General features: G+C 40.6%; 1 protein-coding gene across 4 annotated transcripts in view; it reads left to right on the top strand.

Moving 5' to 3' along the window:
- Positions 1 to 17,404, top strand: part of LOC144785133 (vomeronasal type-2 receptor 26-like) — a 79,563-nt gene that overhangs the window by 55,324 nt on the left and 6,835 nt on the right. For all 4 annotated transcript variants that reach the window (XM_078664215.1, XM_078664214.1, XM_078664216.1 and 1 more), the window contains one exon: positions 8,501 to 8,624. In XM_078664215.1, coding sequence (XP_078520341.1) covers positions 8,501 to 8,624 — 124 coding nt within the window. The remainder of the gene's footprint in view (positions 1 to 8,500; positions 8,625 to 17,404) is intronic.

The raw sequence follows: 17,404 nt of genomic DNA, 5'->3' as shown, positions 1-17,404 counted from the left end.
AGCGTTTACTTATGGTTAGCTGCATAAATAAACAGGTAGCGACTTAGGCGTGTATATAATATTGAAAAAACAGCCATTTAAAACCCTTGACCAGGCCTTCAAAACGGGCCTCAAACCACTCCTCCTTCTAGTACACTTCCTAATTTAATTCACGACCTATCTATTATCTGAAGGAAGTCCTTCCATTATTGGAAATTCTGTTCTACGTGCCTGTAGAAGTGCCATACTAAGGGTTCTGCCTATTTATGGCATTATTATCCTTCTACATGTGCTCGGGACTCTGTTGTAACATGCACACGTTACTTTTCACATGTAACATTCTGTTTGCTACCTCTTACATTCTGTTGGCTATAGATAGTTGCACAAATGCCACCAGTGCCTACGTAATGTTTGTTCTTGTGTTTAACTGGCTGTCATATAATGACTTCTGCAGCCTGTAACTTAACGATCGCTTTTGGAACCTGCACACGTGTAATGTTCTCCTCGTGTATCACAGCTGTCCTGCTGTGAAGCTTTCTGATATCGTTGGGTCAAGGATATGCTATATAAAAAATGCCTTAAATAACATTGAGGAATCCCCACACACCATGCAGCCGCCATCGGGACCCTCGTGGGAGCCTCGAAACCGCCGCTATCCGCCCCAGAGCAGCACCTTCCACACGCGTGCTCTGTGGGGGCTTCATTTTCTTTTTTTTTTTAAATGGGCACCTTGCGCCTGAGGCCGCAGTCACTACCCCACACCGGCCTCACATCCCCGGAGCTCCGCATGGAGCACCGCGGGCTCCGGGGGCTTGAATTTGTTTTAAAAAACGAGGGCCTTGAGCCCCAGCAACCCCCACAGCCGTCACACATGCCCCGGAGCCCGCATGGAGACATAGCGGGGCTCCGGGGTTTATTTATTTAATTATTTTTAAATGCCGCCACAGTGGGGCACAGGAGCCCCCAGAACCTCGCCACATGCCCCGGAGCCCGCATTGAGCACAACGGGACTCCGGGCCTTCAGCTTTAAAAACGCGGGCCTAGAGCCCCACCACTGCCGCAATGGGGACACAGGAACCACCAACACCGTCTCAAAAGCCCCAGAGCTCCGCCTTGAACACCTTGGGCTCCGGGGTTTAATTTTTAAAAAACGGTGCCACAATGGGGCACAGGAGCCCACCAACCAGCCTCACCACCCCGGAGCCCCCCGGCATGGAGCACCATGGGGCTCCGAGGGTTTCATTTTATATCTTTTTTTTTATTTAAACCAGGCTCCCGCACCGATATGGAACCCAAGGGTCCCGGACCCACAACAACCGTCGCACAGACCCCTGAGGCCGTCATGGAGCAGCTCGGGCTCTGGTGTTTCATGTATTGAAAACTAGGCCTCGACCACACCACCGCCTCAGCAGGGCCCGGATGCCCTCCCACCCAGCCACAACTACTCGGAGCCCTGGCCTGGAGCACCTCGGGGCTCCGGAGGTTTCATTTTTAAAAACGGGGGCCTAGAGCCCACACGCACCACCGGGGGGGGAACAACCAGCAAAAACCCTTGCAGACCCACCAGAGCTCCGCATGGAGCACAGGGGCTCCGGTGGGGATTAAATTTTTAAGAACAGGGTGCGCCAAACCCCCCCCCCCTCCCCCCCGCACCTCCAGGGACACAGGTACCACCACCTCAAGCCGTAGAAGACACCCGGAGCCCCAGCCTGGAACGCCGAGGGCCATCACAGGGCACCGGAGCCCCACACCAGTGCCAAGTCCCTTGGTCAGTACTTAAACTGTTTTTTTATTATTGCTAAATTGTTTGGGGTTTATTTTGCAACCTCTGGGGACTCTAAAGCACTAGGCAAACTTTTAAAAACTGTTGCTAGACACTGTCAGGCCTTAAAATTACAACCACATTTTACAGACCCCCTCTCTTGACACTAAACAGTCTACCCACACTCACATTAAACATTAATTAAAACAACGTAAACTTCCTCACACCTTGCTTTAAACAGCCTTTAAAAATACACCCGTGTTTATATTAAATACAAGCCCTGGGCGATTTGCGCCGATTAAAAAAACTCATAATTATAAATGTGTTTCACATTACCCATTATTCACATTTAAATAGCATAACACATAGCCTTAAACAGGATTTGTAACTGGGAGCACCATCCTATGCAGTTCTAAATCCCTTTAAAAATACAACGTTGGGCCCTTAACCCTTAAGCAAACATCACCGATCCAACACCGTGTTTACCTACCTCATCCAAGTTGGCGCATGCAGCGTCGGTCTGTGACAAGTTGCTCTGATCCATTGGATCCTTTAATCTTCAGGGGCTGATGGGACTGTACCACTGCAAATCACCAATACGACCTTCCAGAAGTGTGACCTCTGTATGTGCTTTGTGGTTGAGGCCTGTATTTGTGGTGGTTTTATACCTTTGAACGGTCTGTTAATTATACATGTAGCCTTTGTGGAGATGGGCTCCTAATGGGTGATAGTCCATTGATTTTGTGGCTTCATTTCCTGCCCCCTGCCCTGAGGACATACCTTTGGGGCCCTCTTACGGTCGTTTCCCTGGACCTAAGGGGCATCCTTTTGCGTTCATCGTATCATGGTATCTGTGGCTAATTACATTTTAGGACTTTAAGTTGTTGGCCTGTGTGCTCATCTTGTCCTCGTCCGTAATTATCTTTCACATGCTCTAGGGCGTCTCCTGCGACAGTGTAACTTATTCCCGGGACATCTGCTAATCCATCCCGTCACCTCTTTTTGTGGGGATCCTGTGCCCTTGCATCTGTGCTAAATTACATTTCAGGACTTTAAGATGCTCCCCTTTGTGATCACCTCCACTTTACCCAGTCTTCTGATAAGCAATATTGACAACCCATTTGCTGAAGTTTGCCGCAGCTGCCGCTGTGCTTAAGTTCGGTTTGCAGGTCCTTGGGGTCAGCCTTTTGCATTCATCTTATACCTATACATCTGCTAATCAGGACTCCACTTTTAAAAAAAAAAATTTTTTAGTTCCGCATGACTCGGCCTCTGTGACTATCACATTTCATGACTTTAGGAGATTCCTTGTCTGTCCCTTTTGCACCTTTTGCAGTTCCATCTGTGCTTAATTACTCTTCACAAGCTCTTTTCTTTTTAAGCGCCACATTTAACCACCCCCCTCTGCCATCTCCCTCTGAGCTGTGTCAACAAACGGCTTTGGGGCTGCCTGCCTGCGCTTTTTCACGAAGACCCATGCAGTAACATCTGCTGCACCCTTGCATTTTCCATGGACTTGAGGCCTGTCACTTTTCCGGACACGCAGATGGCATCTTTTTTTCCTGCCACACATGTCACTTTTCCTGCCATACAACTCGCTTTTCCTGCCACACTGAGGGGGGCGGGAGGTCTCTGGGGAGGACCTGTCACTTTTCCGGGCATGAATGGGGATTAAGGGTATCAGCTTTTACTACTGACAAGGTATTGACCAAATACCCCTGGTGACAAGCCACCAATGATAAGTGCCCTTTTACAGCAAATGGCTTTTTATCAAATCTATGTTAAAATTTTGGTTTAAAATGCACTATTTGTCCCGCTTTTTTTTAAACAAAATATTATTTAGGAAGAGCCCGCTGTAATCCTCGTGGATAAAGCCAGGCTGGCTTTGTTTGCTCGCATACTAGAATTACTGGTAAGTATAACGCTTCACCACATTCAGAGATCACACTTGCCACCACTGTTGCTCAGTGCCTGATCAGATGTATTGACCCATATCTGCATCCCACATTGCTCTCAAGGAATTGTTGTCAGCATGCTGCCTTTTCCATCTTAGCAATACTCATTCTTCTCGGAGTCTTCGGCTCTGAGCCGATAACCTGGTAGGACAGGAGCTAGTCCTAGCACTTTCCAACCAGGTAAGATGTAAGCTTATGGTTACTGTTTCTTGTTATGCATGTTAATACTTGTTTGTGCACAAGATTCTAATAATTATTTTTTGTTTCTGTGTTCTATCAAGGTTACCGAGTAGTGGTTCTGAGACGACCACTACCTGTTGTTGGCATTATTCAGAACCACTGTCTTGTCCTCTTCCTTATTTTTCCTCAAGTTCCTAACAAAGTTATTATTTTCCTGCACTTTTGATGGAATAGGCGGTGAATTTGGAAAGTCGGCCATATCATTTGGAGCTCTCATCCGAGCCCGAATTATGAAAAATTTCTTACTTTTCAGATTCAGAGACTAAGCTGTGGTTAACATTTGAATGCACACTTACAGAAGTGTTAAATCTGGTCCTTTTATAGGAAAATGAGCTTGCCTTTTTGTTTATCTAGTAGTTCTACCTTGGCTGCCCATGGCCGTTTGTATGGCCATGATGTAGTTCTGTTTCAAGTGTAAGTTAAGGAAACGTTTCCTGCAGTCTTTGTTGCTAAATGTGACTTTTGTGTTGTGCACAATTTACGATTTACTAACTGAAGGGTCAAATATGGCAAGTTTGTATTTTTTGTAGAGGTGCTCATGCAGTCGTAAGTTGCTTATTGTATTGTACAGCAATTGCATTTATATAGCGCTTACTACCCTTGACAAGGCGTCGAAGCGCTTCTTCGGCATGTAGCACGCTACTCCGGAACCCATAAAGGATTAGTGGTGAATTAGCATAGTGAAATATGAAAGTGATTTGAGTGGGGTAATATTAGTCTGTTATTTGGAATGAGAAGGATAGTGGAGGTCTTGAAGAGGGAGAAGGTTTGCAATTATATAGCGCTTGCTACCACTGATGAGATGTTGAAGTGCTTTTGTGGCGAGTACCACTCTACTCTGGAACCCATAAAGGATTAGTGCTGAATTAGTGTAGTGAAATATGAAAGTCATTTGAGCGGTGGATATGTTAGTCTGCTATTTGGATTGAGAAGGATAGTGGAGGGATAGAAGAGAGAAAAAGCTTGTATATAGCGCTTGCTACCCCTGATGAGGTGTTGAAGTGCTTTCTGTTGAGTAGCACCCTACTCTGGAACCCAAACAGGATTAGTGGGGAATTAGTATATAGAAATATGAAATTAATGTGAGTGATGGACATGTTAGTCTGTTATTTGGATTAAAAAGGAAGAGTGGAGGGTTAGAAGAATGAAGGGTATTGATTTTTTTTTAAATTGGGAGTTCATAGCAGTAGTAGGGGGTGTGGGATGAATAAAGGTTAGGTGGAGGGGGAGGAGTCAGAAGGAAGGGTTTAGAAAGGCTTGTTTGGGAGAAATGATTAGTAAAAGAGGTATGAGATGATGCAAGAAGGGGTAGAGGAGGAAAGAGTCTAGAAAGGGTTATTTTGGGGATCATAGTAGTGGTATGGGGTTTGGGATGAATGAGGTAGTGGAAGTAGATAATCTATTGATAGCTGCATAGCTTGAGAAATAGGTCAGTGTATTAGAAAGAGTACTAGAATGAAGTTTGACTTGAGTCAGAGAGTTGAGGTGGAGGATATATTGAGAGCGATATATGGTGAGAAATAGGGTAGTGCATTAGTTATGCTAAATTAGAAGCAAAGTAATAAATACATAGATACATGGAAGGAATATATATTATTATTATCTATATACAGATATATATATATATATATATATATGTATATAGATATATGTCTTGAGGAGTTTTAAAAGCGCGCTGAAATTGCACTTTGTAACTGATTCACTCCCCCTGTGACCAAGGCTGACGCCGAAACGCATAAGGGACAAGGAGAAATATCGCGCTGCTGAGCCTGTCATTAAATGCCTCTTACCCGGTATTGGGCCTCTTGTGGTGTTTTCTTTGATGGAATTTGACCGGGCTGCTCCGTGCCCGGTGTTCAGAGGCCGCCCTGTAGGGCATGATGTTCCTTTGCTCGGAGGCTTGTTTGAAAAAAAAATATATATATATATATATGCATAAGGAAGGTAATATATGTAGAATAAAGTTATATTTATTAAACTCCGGCTTTCAAGTGTTATTTGACTTTAAATTAATTTATTTGTTTTTATGCTTTATAATTCAATAGTGAAGCAATTGTAGATAAATAGTAATGATAAAAGATTTACTTATTTATGTAGTCACTTATATTTATTTTAAAGCATAGAATAATGTAACTATAAGAAATATGTAAATTTATTTAGGCATTACTAATGAATATCTATATTTTTTAAAACATAACTATTATTCACATTTATACAAAGCAATATACATATGTCGGTACATATCTATAGTTCAAAGAAATGCTTATATATAGATGGATGTGCTGTATATTTGTTTGCTTATGGTGGTTATGCAGGGAAGAGCCAATTCCTGAGCAGTCTTCTGAAGATAAGATGGTTATGTGTGGATGTTATGTTTGGGGGTAAAGAGTTCTATAGTTTGCCTGTGTCAACAGAGAAGGATGTGCCACCCATGTTTTTTGTCTTGTACGGTGGGATTTTGAGGCAAGGTGCCACTCTAGAGTGTCGTTTTCTTAGTTAAATGTATTTGGTGATTTTATTCCTGATGACGAGCGGTCCTGTTCCATGTATCGCTTTGTGTGTGATACAAAGCAGCTTGAGTGTGGATCTTCTGGCAAATGGGAACCAATGTTTTTTGTCTTATACGGTGGGATTTTGAGGCAAGGTGCCACTCTAGAGCGGAGTTTTCTTAGTTGAATGTATTTCTTGATTGTATTCCTGATGAAAAGGGGTCCTGTTCCATATATCGGTCTGTGTGTGATACAAAGCAGCTTGATTGTGGATCTTCTGGTAACCAATGCAAGTCTTTCAAGGCATGGGAGATGTGGGCTTGTGGCTTTATATGTTAGAGTAGTCTGGCAGCAGAGTTCTGAATCTGTTGTATATTTTTCATAGTTGTTAAAGGTGATCAGTGGTAAAGGCTATTGGCGGAATCCAGTTTGGACAGAACAAGAGAGAGATGGTGGTAGCCTGCAACTTGTGTGGAAATCCCAGATGGAGGAAGTTGTGTTGCAGAGTTTTTATAGTAACAAAGCTTGATCTTGATAGTTTGTCCACTTGAGCAGTCATTGATAGCTTGAAGTCCAAGGTAATTCAGATGTTTCTTACTTCCTTTAATACTTTATACGTTCCCAGATCATTAGTCGGTGAGTGGGACATAATTTTTCCAATAGCCACACATGAGTATTTCTGTTTTGGAAGCATTCAATTTGAGATGGCTCTATGTCATCCATTGATCCACGGCTCTGAGACAACTGAAAATTGGTGAGTTTCCAATGTCTTTGGGGTATTCCAGTTGAAGGAGTATAAGCGCGTCATATGCATAGTTTATAGCATGTGAGGTGAAATTGATTGATCAGTGCCTGTAATAACTTCATGTAGATTTAAAAAAGCATGGGTGAGATGATAGAACCTTGAGGGACCCCTAGTTTTGTGAAGTTCTGTTTGGAAGAGAAAGGGGGGTATGGATGACATTAGTTCTGTTGTGAAAGTAGGATGTGATCTAGTCTAGAACAGGCCCCAACTTACCAGAGATTGAAATACTACTTACTCACAGTCCACAAAACAGAAAATATGAAGAACTTGGCTAAAAATTGATTTCCTTCTTAGGGATTCATAGGTGTGAGGAAGACCAGAGAGCCCCTCTTTGTTTGTTAGCATCTTTTGGAGTTCTGAAACTGTTCACAGAGGATGTTTTTGTCAGTATTATGCTTGTTTCTTGTAGGCATCATTAACTCTTTAACAAAGCAATTGTTTTTAATGATATCACTCATGATAAGGAACTACTGCTAGATTAGAAGCTTTGAGTTGTGCAAGCTTTCACAGTTTGGGAGAGCATTAGTGTAGTGAAGTTGGGAAAGAAAAACTAAATTGAATATCCTATGTTCAACCCAGCAGATTGACATCTTATGTCTTTGGAGGAATCTTTTTTACACCAGTCCAAAGATAGTGTGACAATATTTGGGAGGACTTTTCAGAACTATGGGCCATATTATCAAGTAATGGCGATACATTATCGCCGCTTTTATCGGCAGGAAACTGATGCTAAAGCAGCGATAATGGGCTTGATAATATGCCCTTGTGAATTCCCATAGCAGCCCAGGTTCTGATGTTAACCTTGGCTGCTATGGGAATTCACAAGGGCATATTATCAAGCCCATTATCGCCGCTTTAGCGGCAGTTTCCTGCCGATAAAAGCGGCGATAATGTATCGCCCTTGCTTGATAATATGGCCCCATGTTCTCCAAACAAACCGTCATTTTAAGTACAATATGCTTTTTGGCTCGTTTATTTAATCTCATTCTTTCTTGTTTTTCTATTTCATTTCATTGGCTGTCACAGACCAATGAGCTTGGTTATTCCTTTGCTTGACATTGATATCGTTTTAGTTTTTGCATGATGAGTGTATTTTACCTGACTTGGTGTGTACCTCTTTTATTTGTGTTTGTTTGCAATTTGACAATAAAGGAAATAAATAAAGAAATCAGAATGTTTTTTACTCTGTGAAAATATGAGACACTAGGACGTGTCATGAAACCACCTTAATTTTGACTTATCTTTAAATGTTTCACACTTTACTCTACAGACTCCTATCTCAGTTTGCAATCCAAGCTGCTTGCCCGGATACAGAAAAGTCCCTGAAAGAGAGAAACAAGTATGCTGTTACTCATGCATCCAATGTCCAGATGGGGAAATTTCAAACCAATCAGGTATGCAAATAGTCACACAAACAGAGGGGCATATTTACTAATCTTTCACACAACCCAGGTCAGCAAGCAAAGTTGCCACACTGCGTTGGATGAAAGGGTGAGAGCAGAAATGCACCAAATTTACAAAGATAGGAAGCATTTCCGCTTTTCTGCGCATTTTCAGATTTTACCAGCTTTAGTAAATCTGAGACTGTGCAATAAATAATCAATGTATAGATGCATGGGAACGCCCTCGATCCACCCATGGTACGCCTACAAAGTGAAAATGTAACATAACTCAGCGCAAACCATAGCTTTCTGCCATGTATGTATAAAACTGAAAAATATAGATTTAAAAAATAAAAAAACAGCTCAAACGGCTGCAATGTGTTACATTCCCTTACAAAGCCACATAAGGCTACATAAATCAGGCCTTGCATGGCTTTGTAAATTCCAAACAAGCCTTTGTGTTGCACTGCATAGTTCAAGCGAGGCAAAGCCTTAGTAAATCTAGGCCTAAGAAAGCAATCTATATACTTAGAAAATGACTTAGCAGTAATAACACTCACTGCACCTGATCTACAGGAGTGTTAATTGGTGTGTTACTGAGTTCTGAGTTTCCAACCTACATCATCTCCCTGGAGGAGCCTTGGACTGCCGTGCCCTCACTACCTTGAGAGTCAAGGGGCAGATTTACAAGCCCCATGCGCAGCCGGTGCATCACGTTGCGTGACGCACCGGTGGTGCAGCCTGCTAAGGGATATTTACAAGCACAGGTAAAGTCACCCTTCGTGACTTAACCTGTGCATGTATATATCGTCCCTGTTCACGCAACACTTTGCGTGTTAGGGGCGGGACATGGGTGTTGCTGTGGGTGTTCCCACGCAACACCCATGTCCACTGAGGCATTTCCAGATTTACAAGAAATCGTAAACCTTGAAATGTGTCAGTTTGCTGCGCCACCATAGGTGTTGCGTAGCCAAGCGAAATGAGGAGAAATGTTTTCATTTCTCCTCGTTATTTCCTCTTTCAATGCGTACTGCATTCTACAGCACACATTGAAAGAGGAAAATGCCTGCAGTGATTGCTTTTGTGCAGGAAGGGGCCCCTTTCTTCCCAAAAGCAATCTCCCCATGGCACAGGCATCCTTGCACCATGTTGCAAGGGTGCCTGCGCCAGCGCATGGCAGCTGTTTCTGCGCCAGCGCAGGGTAGAGCACAGGAATGCGACATATCATTGTAGACATGTCGCATTCCTGTGCTCTGAAAGTGCTGCAGCGTGGCGCAGCCAAAGGGCTTGCGGTGCTGCGCTGCGGCACTTTCTTGAAGATCTGCCCCCAAGTGCTATATAGAAAATATGTCATAGCAGCACCACCCTACTCTATAATACTCACCATTAATCATAAATCACTCAGAAGGCCCATAAATCAATAATGACATATTTTGAGCAACTGAATCATGTGGCCTAATTAATAAAACCTTATCTACAAACTATATATACATTTATTTACAACTGCGGAATATTGACTTTACCATAGACTTCTAATTCTTAATTTAATTAAGCCACACAGGCAATAAGATCAGCTGATGGTAAGTAAGTTCTCTAAATACCAAGGCCAGCTTGTGTTTCCAAAAAACTTATTTATTAACTATTTATTCAAAAGAAGTGCATTTTATTAGAATCTTTTTATTTAAGCAGCATTGGTTTGAGGAATTGCAAATTAGACAAGCAGTTTCCAAGCAGAATCAAATTGCATTTTTAAAGAAGAATAAACAGTTTTCCCATCACCTAAATCCTATTTCCCTGTCTAAAACTGACTTCACCTAAAATCCTTCTGCCGGTCTCATTAGTTTGTCTGCAATTCTCATACTGAGTTCTACGAAACTCTTCCAGTTCTATCTCTTTCTCTTGTTCCTTTCTAATCTTGTAAAATCTCCTCTTTTCCCTCAGGTATTTCTTTCTCCTGTGTAACATGCAACTGATCTTCAACAACAGTATCACAAAAACTATAACTAATAAAGGTGTCAGTATTTTGCCAAGAATTGACCCACCAATCTCTTGAAACCAGGCTTTAATTGCTTGAAATCTTTTGGACAGACGTTCTGAAAAATCATCCTCTTCTAAAGGAACAATATCTGAATGCATCTCAGTGATATTTTTAATATACATGTCAATACCCTTACTCTCATTTGGGATATAAGTACAGCAGTGTTGGACATGTAAAATGCCACAAACTCCACCCTCTTTTGCTAGCAAAATAGCTAATGCAAGACGATTCTGCATTACCATAGTCCGAATTGCAATAAGCTCTGTATCTACTAATTGGAAACCTCCAGCTGTGTCAGTTGACAATCTGTCAACAATTGTGGACAATTTTCTGATTCTTCCAGCATTCAGGGTTATACCCACTAAAGGTATCACTGCTTCAAAAATGTCTCCCAAAATTTCTGAGAAACTTTCTCTTTTGTATCTGTTCAAATGTCTGCTGATTTCAAATGAACCTTCTGCATTTCTGTCAACATGGAATATTTTAGGAAAAATCAATCCTATAGAACATGTCCCATACCAGTGGTCAGGAAGGTTGTAGTAAGCTTTATCTCCACAAACAAAATAAATCCCAGGAAAAATTGGGTCTTTGCCACCTTTGAATCCCCAACCCCCCATGATTTGATACGTGTCCTCACAATGACTCGCACCCACAAAATAGTTGTCAAACAAAGTATTATCTCTCCTAATGCAAAATTTACCACGAATTGGTTTATCTATGTGAATATCAGCATTTTCAAAAGATTTGCCATTTAATTTTTCATCTTCTTTCTGCCAGAACTTGGATTTGGTCTGTTTAAGCATTTCATTTCTTTTATAAATCGCTCTTCTCTCCTCAACTGAATTCAGGAAAGACTTTTCCTAATTTCTCAATTTACATGTCAAATTATTTCTGAAAGCATACTCATAGGTAAATTCATTTGTCACAATAAAGAATTCCCTCATCTGTTTGGCTTGCTTGTGTTTATTCAAGCTTTTCTCAATTTTCAGGTTTGCAAAAATTTCATCATAATTAGAATAGTAATATTCTAAACGACCAGTTTGATAAAACAGACAAGATATCACACTGCAGGTTATGCCATAAGTAAGAGGAAGCATATTATAGGTAACTCCCTCTGAAACAGAAGCAGGCAATTTCACACAAATGTAACAGTCTTTCACCTCCATGACCTTTACATATTCAGCCAGGAGTCTTGAAAAAGTATTGCTAGAAAAATCACCAACAGATCTATCCCGATGAATCTCAGGATTATGATCAATAACTCTGTTAGTTGTGCCTGTTGCACTATGTTTGTCTTGTATAACAGAAGCTTTGCTTGTCATATTGATTTTGTACATCTCCTTGTCAATTCGAAAAGGGAAAATGACAGCTAAAACTAACCAAAGCAGAATTAATAGAACCACACAAATCAAAGAAATCTTACAGCATCTCTTGAAGATGGAACATCTTGAACTATTATTTACAAAAACGTAAGGCATTTTCACTAAGTTTGCAAAGAAAACAAAAATGAAATTTAAAAATGTCTAATTTTTCTAAAATTCTAACACCCCCCTTTTTAAATTTTTTTTTTTTTTTCAAACCCTCAACTTTCTAACAGCTTTTCTTCGACCTTGCGTCACAATTGTTTCCCAGCTAACACAATTTCTTCGACCTTGTGTCACCTAACACAATTTCTTCAGCCTTATGCCATAAAACATAAACCCTAAATTTAAACAGAAAATACTTCAATCGTTGTCACTATTGTCATCTATTTCTTCCTGACTGCTACTGTTTATTTCCACTACAGGTGGAATGATAATATAAGTCCATTCAGGTGACTTATATTTCTGGTTTGGTTTTAAATTTATTTTTGTTCTTCTATTAATGACCTCTATTTTCTTTCCTTGTTCAATTTTCTTTTCAGGATCTTTTTGACTTGATATCTCGTTGATCTGTTCCTTTGATCTGTGTACCAATTTGAATTTCAGGCCTTCATTTTCTTCTGGCCAATTATCACCTTTTCTTGGTAATTTCTTCCTTGGCTCAGTCACATTACACTCTGTTCTCCAAGCTCTTTTTCTGAATTTTCTTATTTGAGAATCTTCATCACTCTCATCAGTTTCACTGTCAGAAATTTGAATTCTAGATTCAGGTACTTCTTTACTCGGCAACTTCACTCCATTAGGAACATCATCCTTATAACTGGTACTTGGTAATTCGTCTTCTTCTTCTTCAATTACCTTCAACTTCCCAGATTCAGAATTCCAGTTCCTGCTTTCAGAGCTTCTTTTCTGCTTTTCAATACTCTCCTGATCTTGATTCACTTTTCGGTTAGACTCTTCTTCTGCCTCTTTTTCTAGCAGGTCTTCATCATTTTCTGAATCTAATGGCACAACTTCCAAGTCTTTTTCATTCAAGGCTTGTTTTCCATTCAAACTCTCCAGATGTCGACCTTCCTGTCGATATTCATGATCTGGATTTCTTTCAGGTTCTTCTTCAGAATCTGAATCAGCAGTAGTGTCACTCTCTTCATCAGAATTTTCAGGTGTAGGTACACGAATGGTGTGACTTGCCTGTATCCACCGCTTTAGACCTTTGCACTTCACTGCATTTGTTGTAACAAGAATAACCTGTCTTGCTTTCTGCCACCTGGGTACTAGACAGTTTCTTCTTCGATGAACTTTTGTCCTGACCCAGTCACCTGGCAACAGATCATGTGCTTGCTCTTTTTCTCTTGTTTGCACTTCAGTTCCCACCTGATTAGACACAGAAGTCACGACATCAGACAATTTCCTGCAATACTCCAAAATAACGCTATCATTAATAGTCATCAATTTTCCTACAGGAATAAAAGCCTGTCTCATGACTCTGCCCATGACAATGTCATGAGGACTTAAACCTGTCTTTTTATCAGGTGTACTTCTCAGAGTCATCAAAACAAGTGGAAGAGCAACTGTCCACTTCATACCTGTAGCTAGGCACATCTTTCCAATTCTGTTTTTTATAGTACCGTTCACTTGCTCCACAACACCTGAAGCTTCTGGTCTATATGCACAATGGAGCTTTTGTTCAATGTTCAAAGCTTCACAAATCAGTTCTAACAATCTGTTTTCAAAATGCCTTCCGCAATCACTTTCCACAGTCACCGGGAAACCGTACCTTGGTATAATCTCCCTTAAAAGTAATTTTGCAACAGTGATCGAATCATTGTGACGTGTGGGAAATGCTTCAACCCATCTTGAAAACAGACAGATTATTACAAGAACATATCGCAGTTTATTATGAGGTGGCATTTCAATGAAATCCATTCGTAGCCTGGTAAAAGGACCACCCTCCCGTCCTATGGTTCCCATGCTCACAACTGTTTTTCTGTTGGGGTTCATTTGTTGGCAAACCAAACACCGTTGACAGAGAGACTCTGCAATAATTCTGAACTTTGGATTGAACCAAGTCTCTCTGAAAAGTCTGATCATAGAATCTCTTCCAATATGTGCCTGGCCATGATACATCCTAGCCATGTCAGCAATCATGCTATTTGGTAAAACTGTTCTGCCATCTTTGTAAGTCCAAACTCCATCTTCATCTCGCTGCCTACATTCTGCTTTCAACCATGTGTTTTTCTCCTCATCACTTGCCTCATCCTGTAAATCTTTAACTCCCTGCCATGTTTCAACTACTGATGTTAGCATAAGTGAATTTAAAATATGTTCATCATTCTTCTCCCGATTAATTGCAAAATTGTTTCTCGCACAATACTTCGCCATTTCGTCTGCGTAGGCATTTCCTTTTGTAATGAAATCCTCACTTTTCTTGTGTGCTGAACATTTTACGACAGCAATCTTTTCTGGTAATTGAATGCCATCAATTAATCTTTTAATCAAATTTGCATTTCTGATACGAGTACCTGCAGAAGGTTAAATAACCTCTTTGTGACCAAAGCTGTCCATAATCATGCACAACTCCGTATCCATACTGGCTGTCAGTTATTATGGTGATTTTCAAATTTATTGCATTTTCACGAGCACGAATCAAAGCAATCAATTCAGCTACTTGAGCTGAACAAACTCCTTCGAGACATGATGCTTCAATCACCGTAGCAACTGTACAGATAGAATATGCTGCTCTCAAGAAACCCTCTTCTGTTCTTAGACAAGAGCCATCAACAAAGTAGACAAAGTCAGATATAGGCAAAGGAACATCTTTAATGTCCTGCCTAGGCTTCGTGCAGTATTCCAAGACATCTAAACACTGGTCGATGTCATATTCATTTCTGATTTCAGTCTCGACACCATCAGGCAATAGTGTAGAAGGGTTCAAATTAACACACCTTGCTATTGAAACATTATCTGATCCCAGAATAATCTTTTCATATTTGGTAAGCCTATTACTTGTTAGGTGCTGTGTTTTACTTCTGGTAAGCAGAATTTCAACTCAATGAGGTACATAAACTTTTACAGGAAATCCCTTAATGATTCCTTCACTTTGCTCAAGACTCACACTAGTTGCTGCTACTGCTTTTAAGCAGCCTGGTAATGCTTTTGCAACAGGATCAAGTACTGCTGAGAAGTTAGTAATTCGCTTTCTCAGTTTTCCATGTCTCTGAATCAACACGGACAATGCACATCCTTCTCTTTAACTGCAATACAACTCAAAATTCTTTTCATAATCTGGCATGCCTAAAGCAGGTGCTTCACACAAGCTTCTTTTTAGCTTCTCAAAAGCTTCCATTTCAATTTCTGTGAGAACAATTGGATCTTTTATATCTGATTTTGTCAGTCTCTGCAGTGGTTTCGCAATTACCGAAAATCAACTAATCCATTGGCGACAATAGCCAACCATCCCTAGAAACATTCTGACCTGTCTCTGTGTTTTTGGAGGTTGCATTCCCTGAATCATTTTAATTCTTTCAATTGTCACTTGTCTGATTCCTTTTGCAATTCTGTGACCAAGGTATTTTACCTCTTGTTTACAAAACTGTAATTTTGCAGGTGACACTTTATGTCCCTCATCTGCCAAATGATTCAAGAGTGTAATCGTATCTGTGACGCAATTATCTCGTGTTTTTGCTGCAACTAGTAAATCGTCAATATACTGGACCAATGTCAATTTTCCTGGCAAATTTAAATTCTCCAAAGATTTCTTTAACAACTGATTAAAGATAGAAGGACTCTCTGTATACCCTTGAGGAATACAACACCATGCTAATGTGCGACCTTGGAATCTGAACGCAAAGATTTGCTGGCTGTCTGGATGCAATGGAACAGTAAAGAACGCATTGCAGAGGTCAATGACAGTATACCATTCTGCATCATGCGGAATTTGGTAAAGAATCACTGCTGGGTTTGGAACAACTGGACAACATGGAACAACTATCTGGTTAACCCTTCTCAGATCTTGAACTATTCTGTACGTTCCGTTTGGCTTTTTGATCCCCATGATCGGTGAATTACAAGGACTGCTTTCAATTTCTTTTAAAACACCTTGCTTTATGAATTTTTCAATTACAGGAATGACACCTTCAATTGTTTCAGTTTTCATTTTGTACTGAGGAATGTTTGGATATTTAATTCCTTGTTTCACTGTGATTTTTATAGGATCAACATGTCTCATCAAGCCCATTTCACTTCCAGTCAAATTCCAAATTTCAGTTTTGACTGTCTTTTTCAATTCTTCTGGAAGATTATCCTTTTAAAAAACAGGGAACAATTTACTTTCCTCTGCTTCGACCATCAACATTGTTAATTTTTAAAGCCCATCTTCCTCAAAAGTCTGTAGCTCAATACCCTCCGGTGAGCAATATATTTTACAGTTCATCTTACAGAGGATGTCTCTTCCTAGCAAGTTTACAGAACTGCTGTTACAAACTACAAATCTGTGTTTGTCTTTGAATTTGCCAATTTCTACCTTCACAGGCTCTGTCAAATCTGTTTTACTTTGCTGATTAGCTACGCCAACTACTTGGATGGTGTCACCAGAGAGAGGCAGGTTTTCAATTTCCACTGATCTAACAGTAGAACGGGTAGCACCAGTGTCCACAAGAAAAGTGATTTCTACATCATTCACTTTACCATTTACATATGGACCAGACTGGTCAACCTCAAGAGTGGCTCCAAGTACACACTCTTCCTCCTCTCTCAGGCACCGTCATAAGTAATCATCCGAATCACTTCCTCCATTCTCTGTCATCAAAAACTGTCCAGAAACATTTGGCACATTCACTCTTTTTGGTCTGATTACCTGATCACCTCCGCTGAATCCTGTATCCGAATTAAACCTTTGACCACTTCCGCAGTTAGGGAGAGGAGGCTGTGGAATTTGACTCTGCTGATTTGCTAACTGTCCCTGTAGCTGTTGCTGCAGATTCAACTCATTTAGTTGTCGCTGTAGCTGTTGCTGCAGATTCAACTCATTCTGCATTTGTGGATTTGATGATGCATTTTTAAAATTTCTGGGCGGATTTTTACACTCGCGCTTCCAGTGTCCAATTTCGCCACAATTAAAACAAGGCAATTTTTGTTTCAGCTCCACAACATTAACATTAAATTTAGGTTTGTTATAATTCCCTTTAAATTTTCCTTGACCCTGATTCTGATTAAAATTTACATTTTTATTCTCTAGGTTTGCAATCTGCTGTTCAGCTACCTTCACCTGTGCCCACATTGCCTTTTCCTTTAATTTCTTTTGTCTGGATTCAGTTTCATCACTGCAATATTTTGCTTTTCTCAATATGTCATCAACCGAGTTAGATTGCCAACCAACAATATTATTTCTGATC

This window comes from Lissotriton helveticus, chromosome 10 (assembly GCF_964261635.1).
Source record: "Lissotriton helveticus chromosome 10, aLisHel1.1, whole genome shotgun sequence".
In the NCBI taxonomy this organism is placed as follows: Eukaryota; Metazoa; Chordata; class Amphibia; order Caudata; family Salamandridae; genus Lissotriton; species Lissotriton helveticus.
This window is presented reverse-complemented; position numbering and strand designations above follow the sequence as displayed.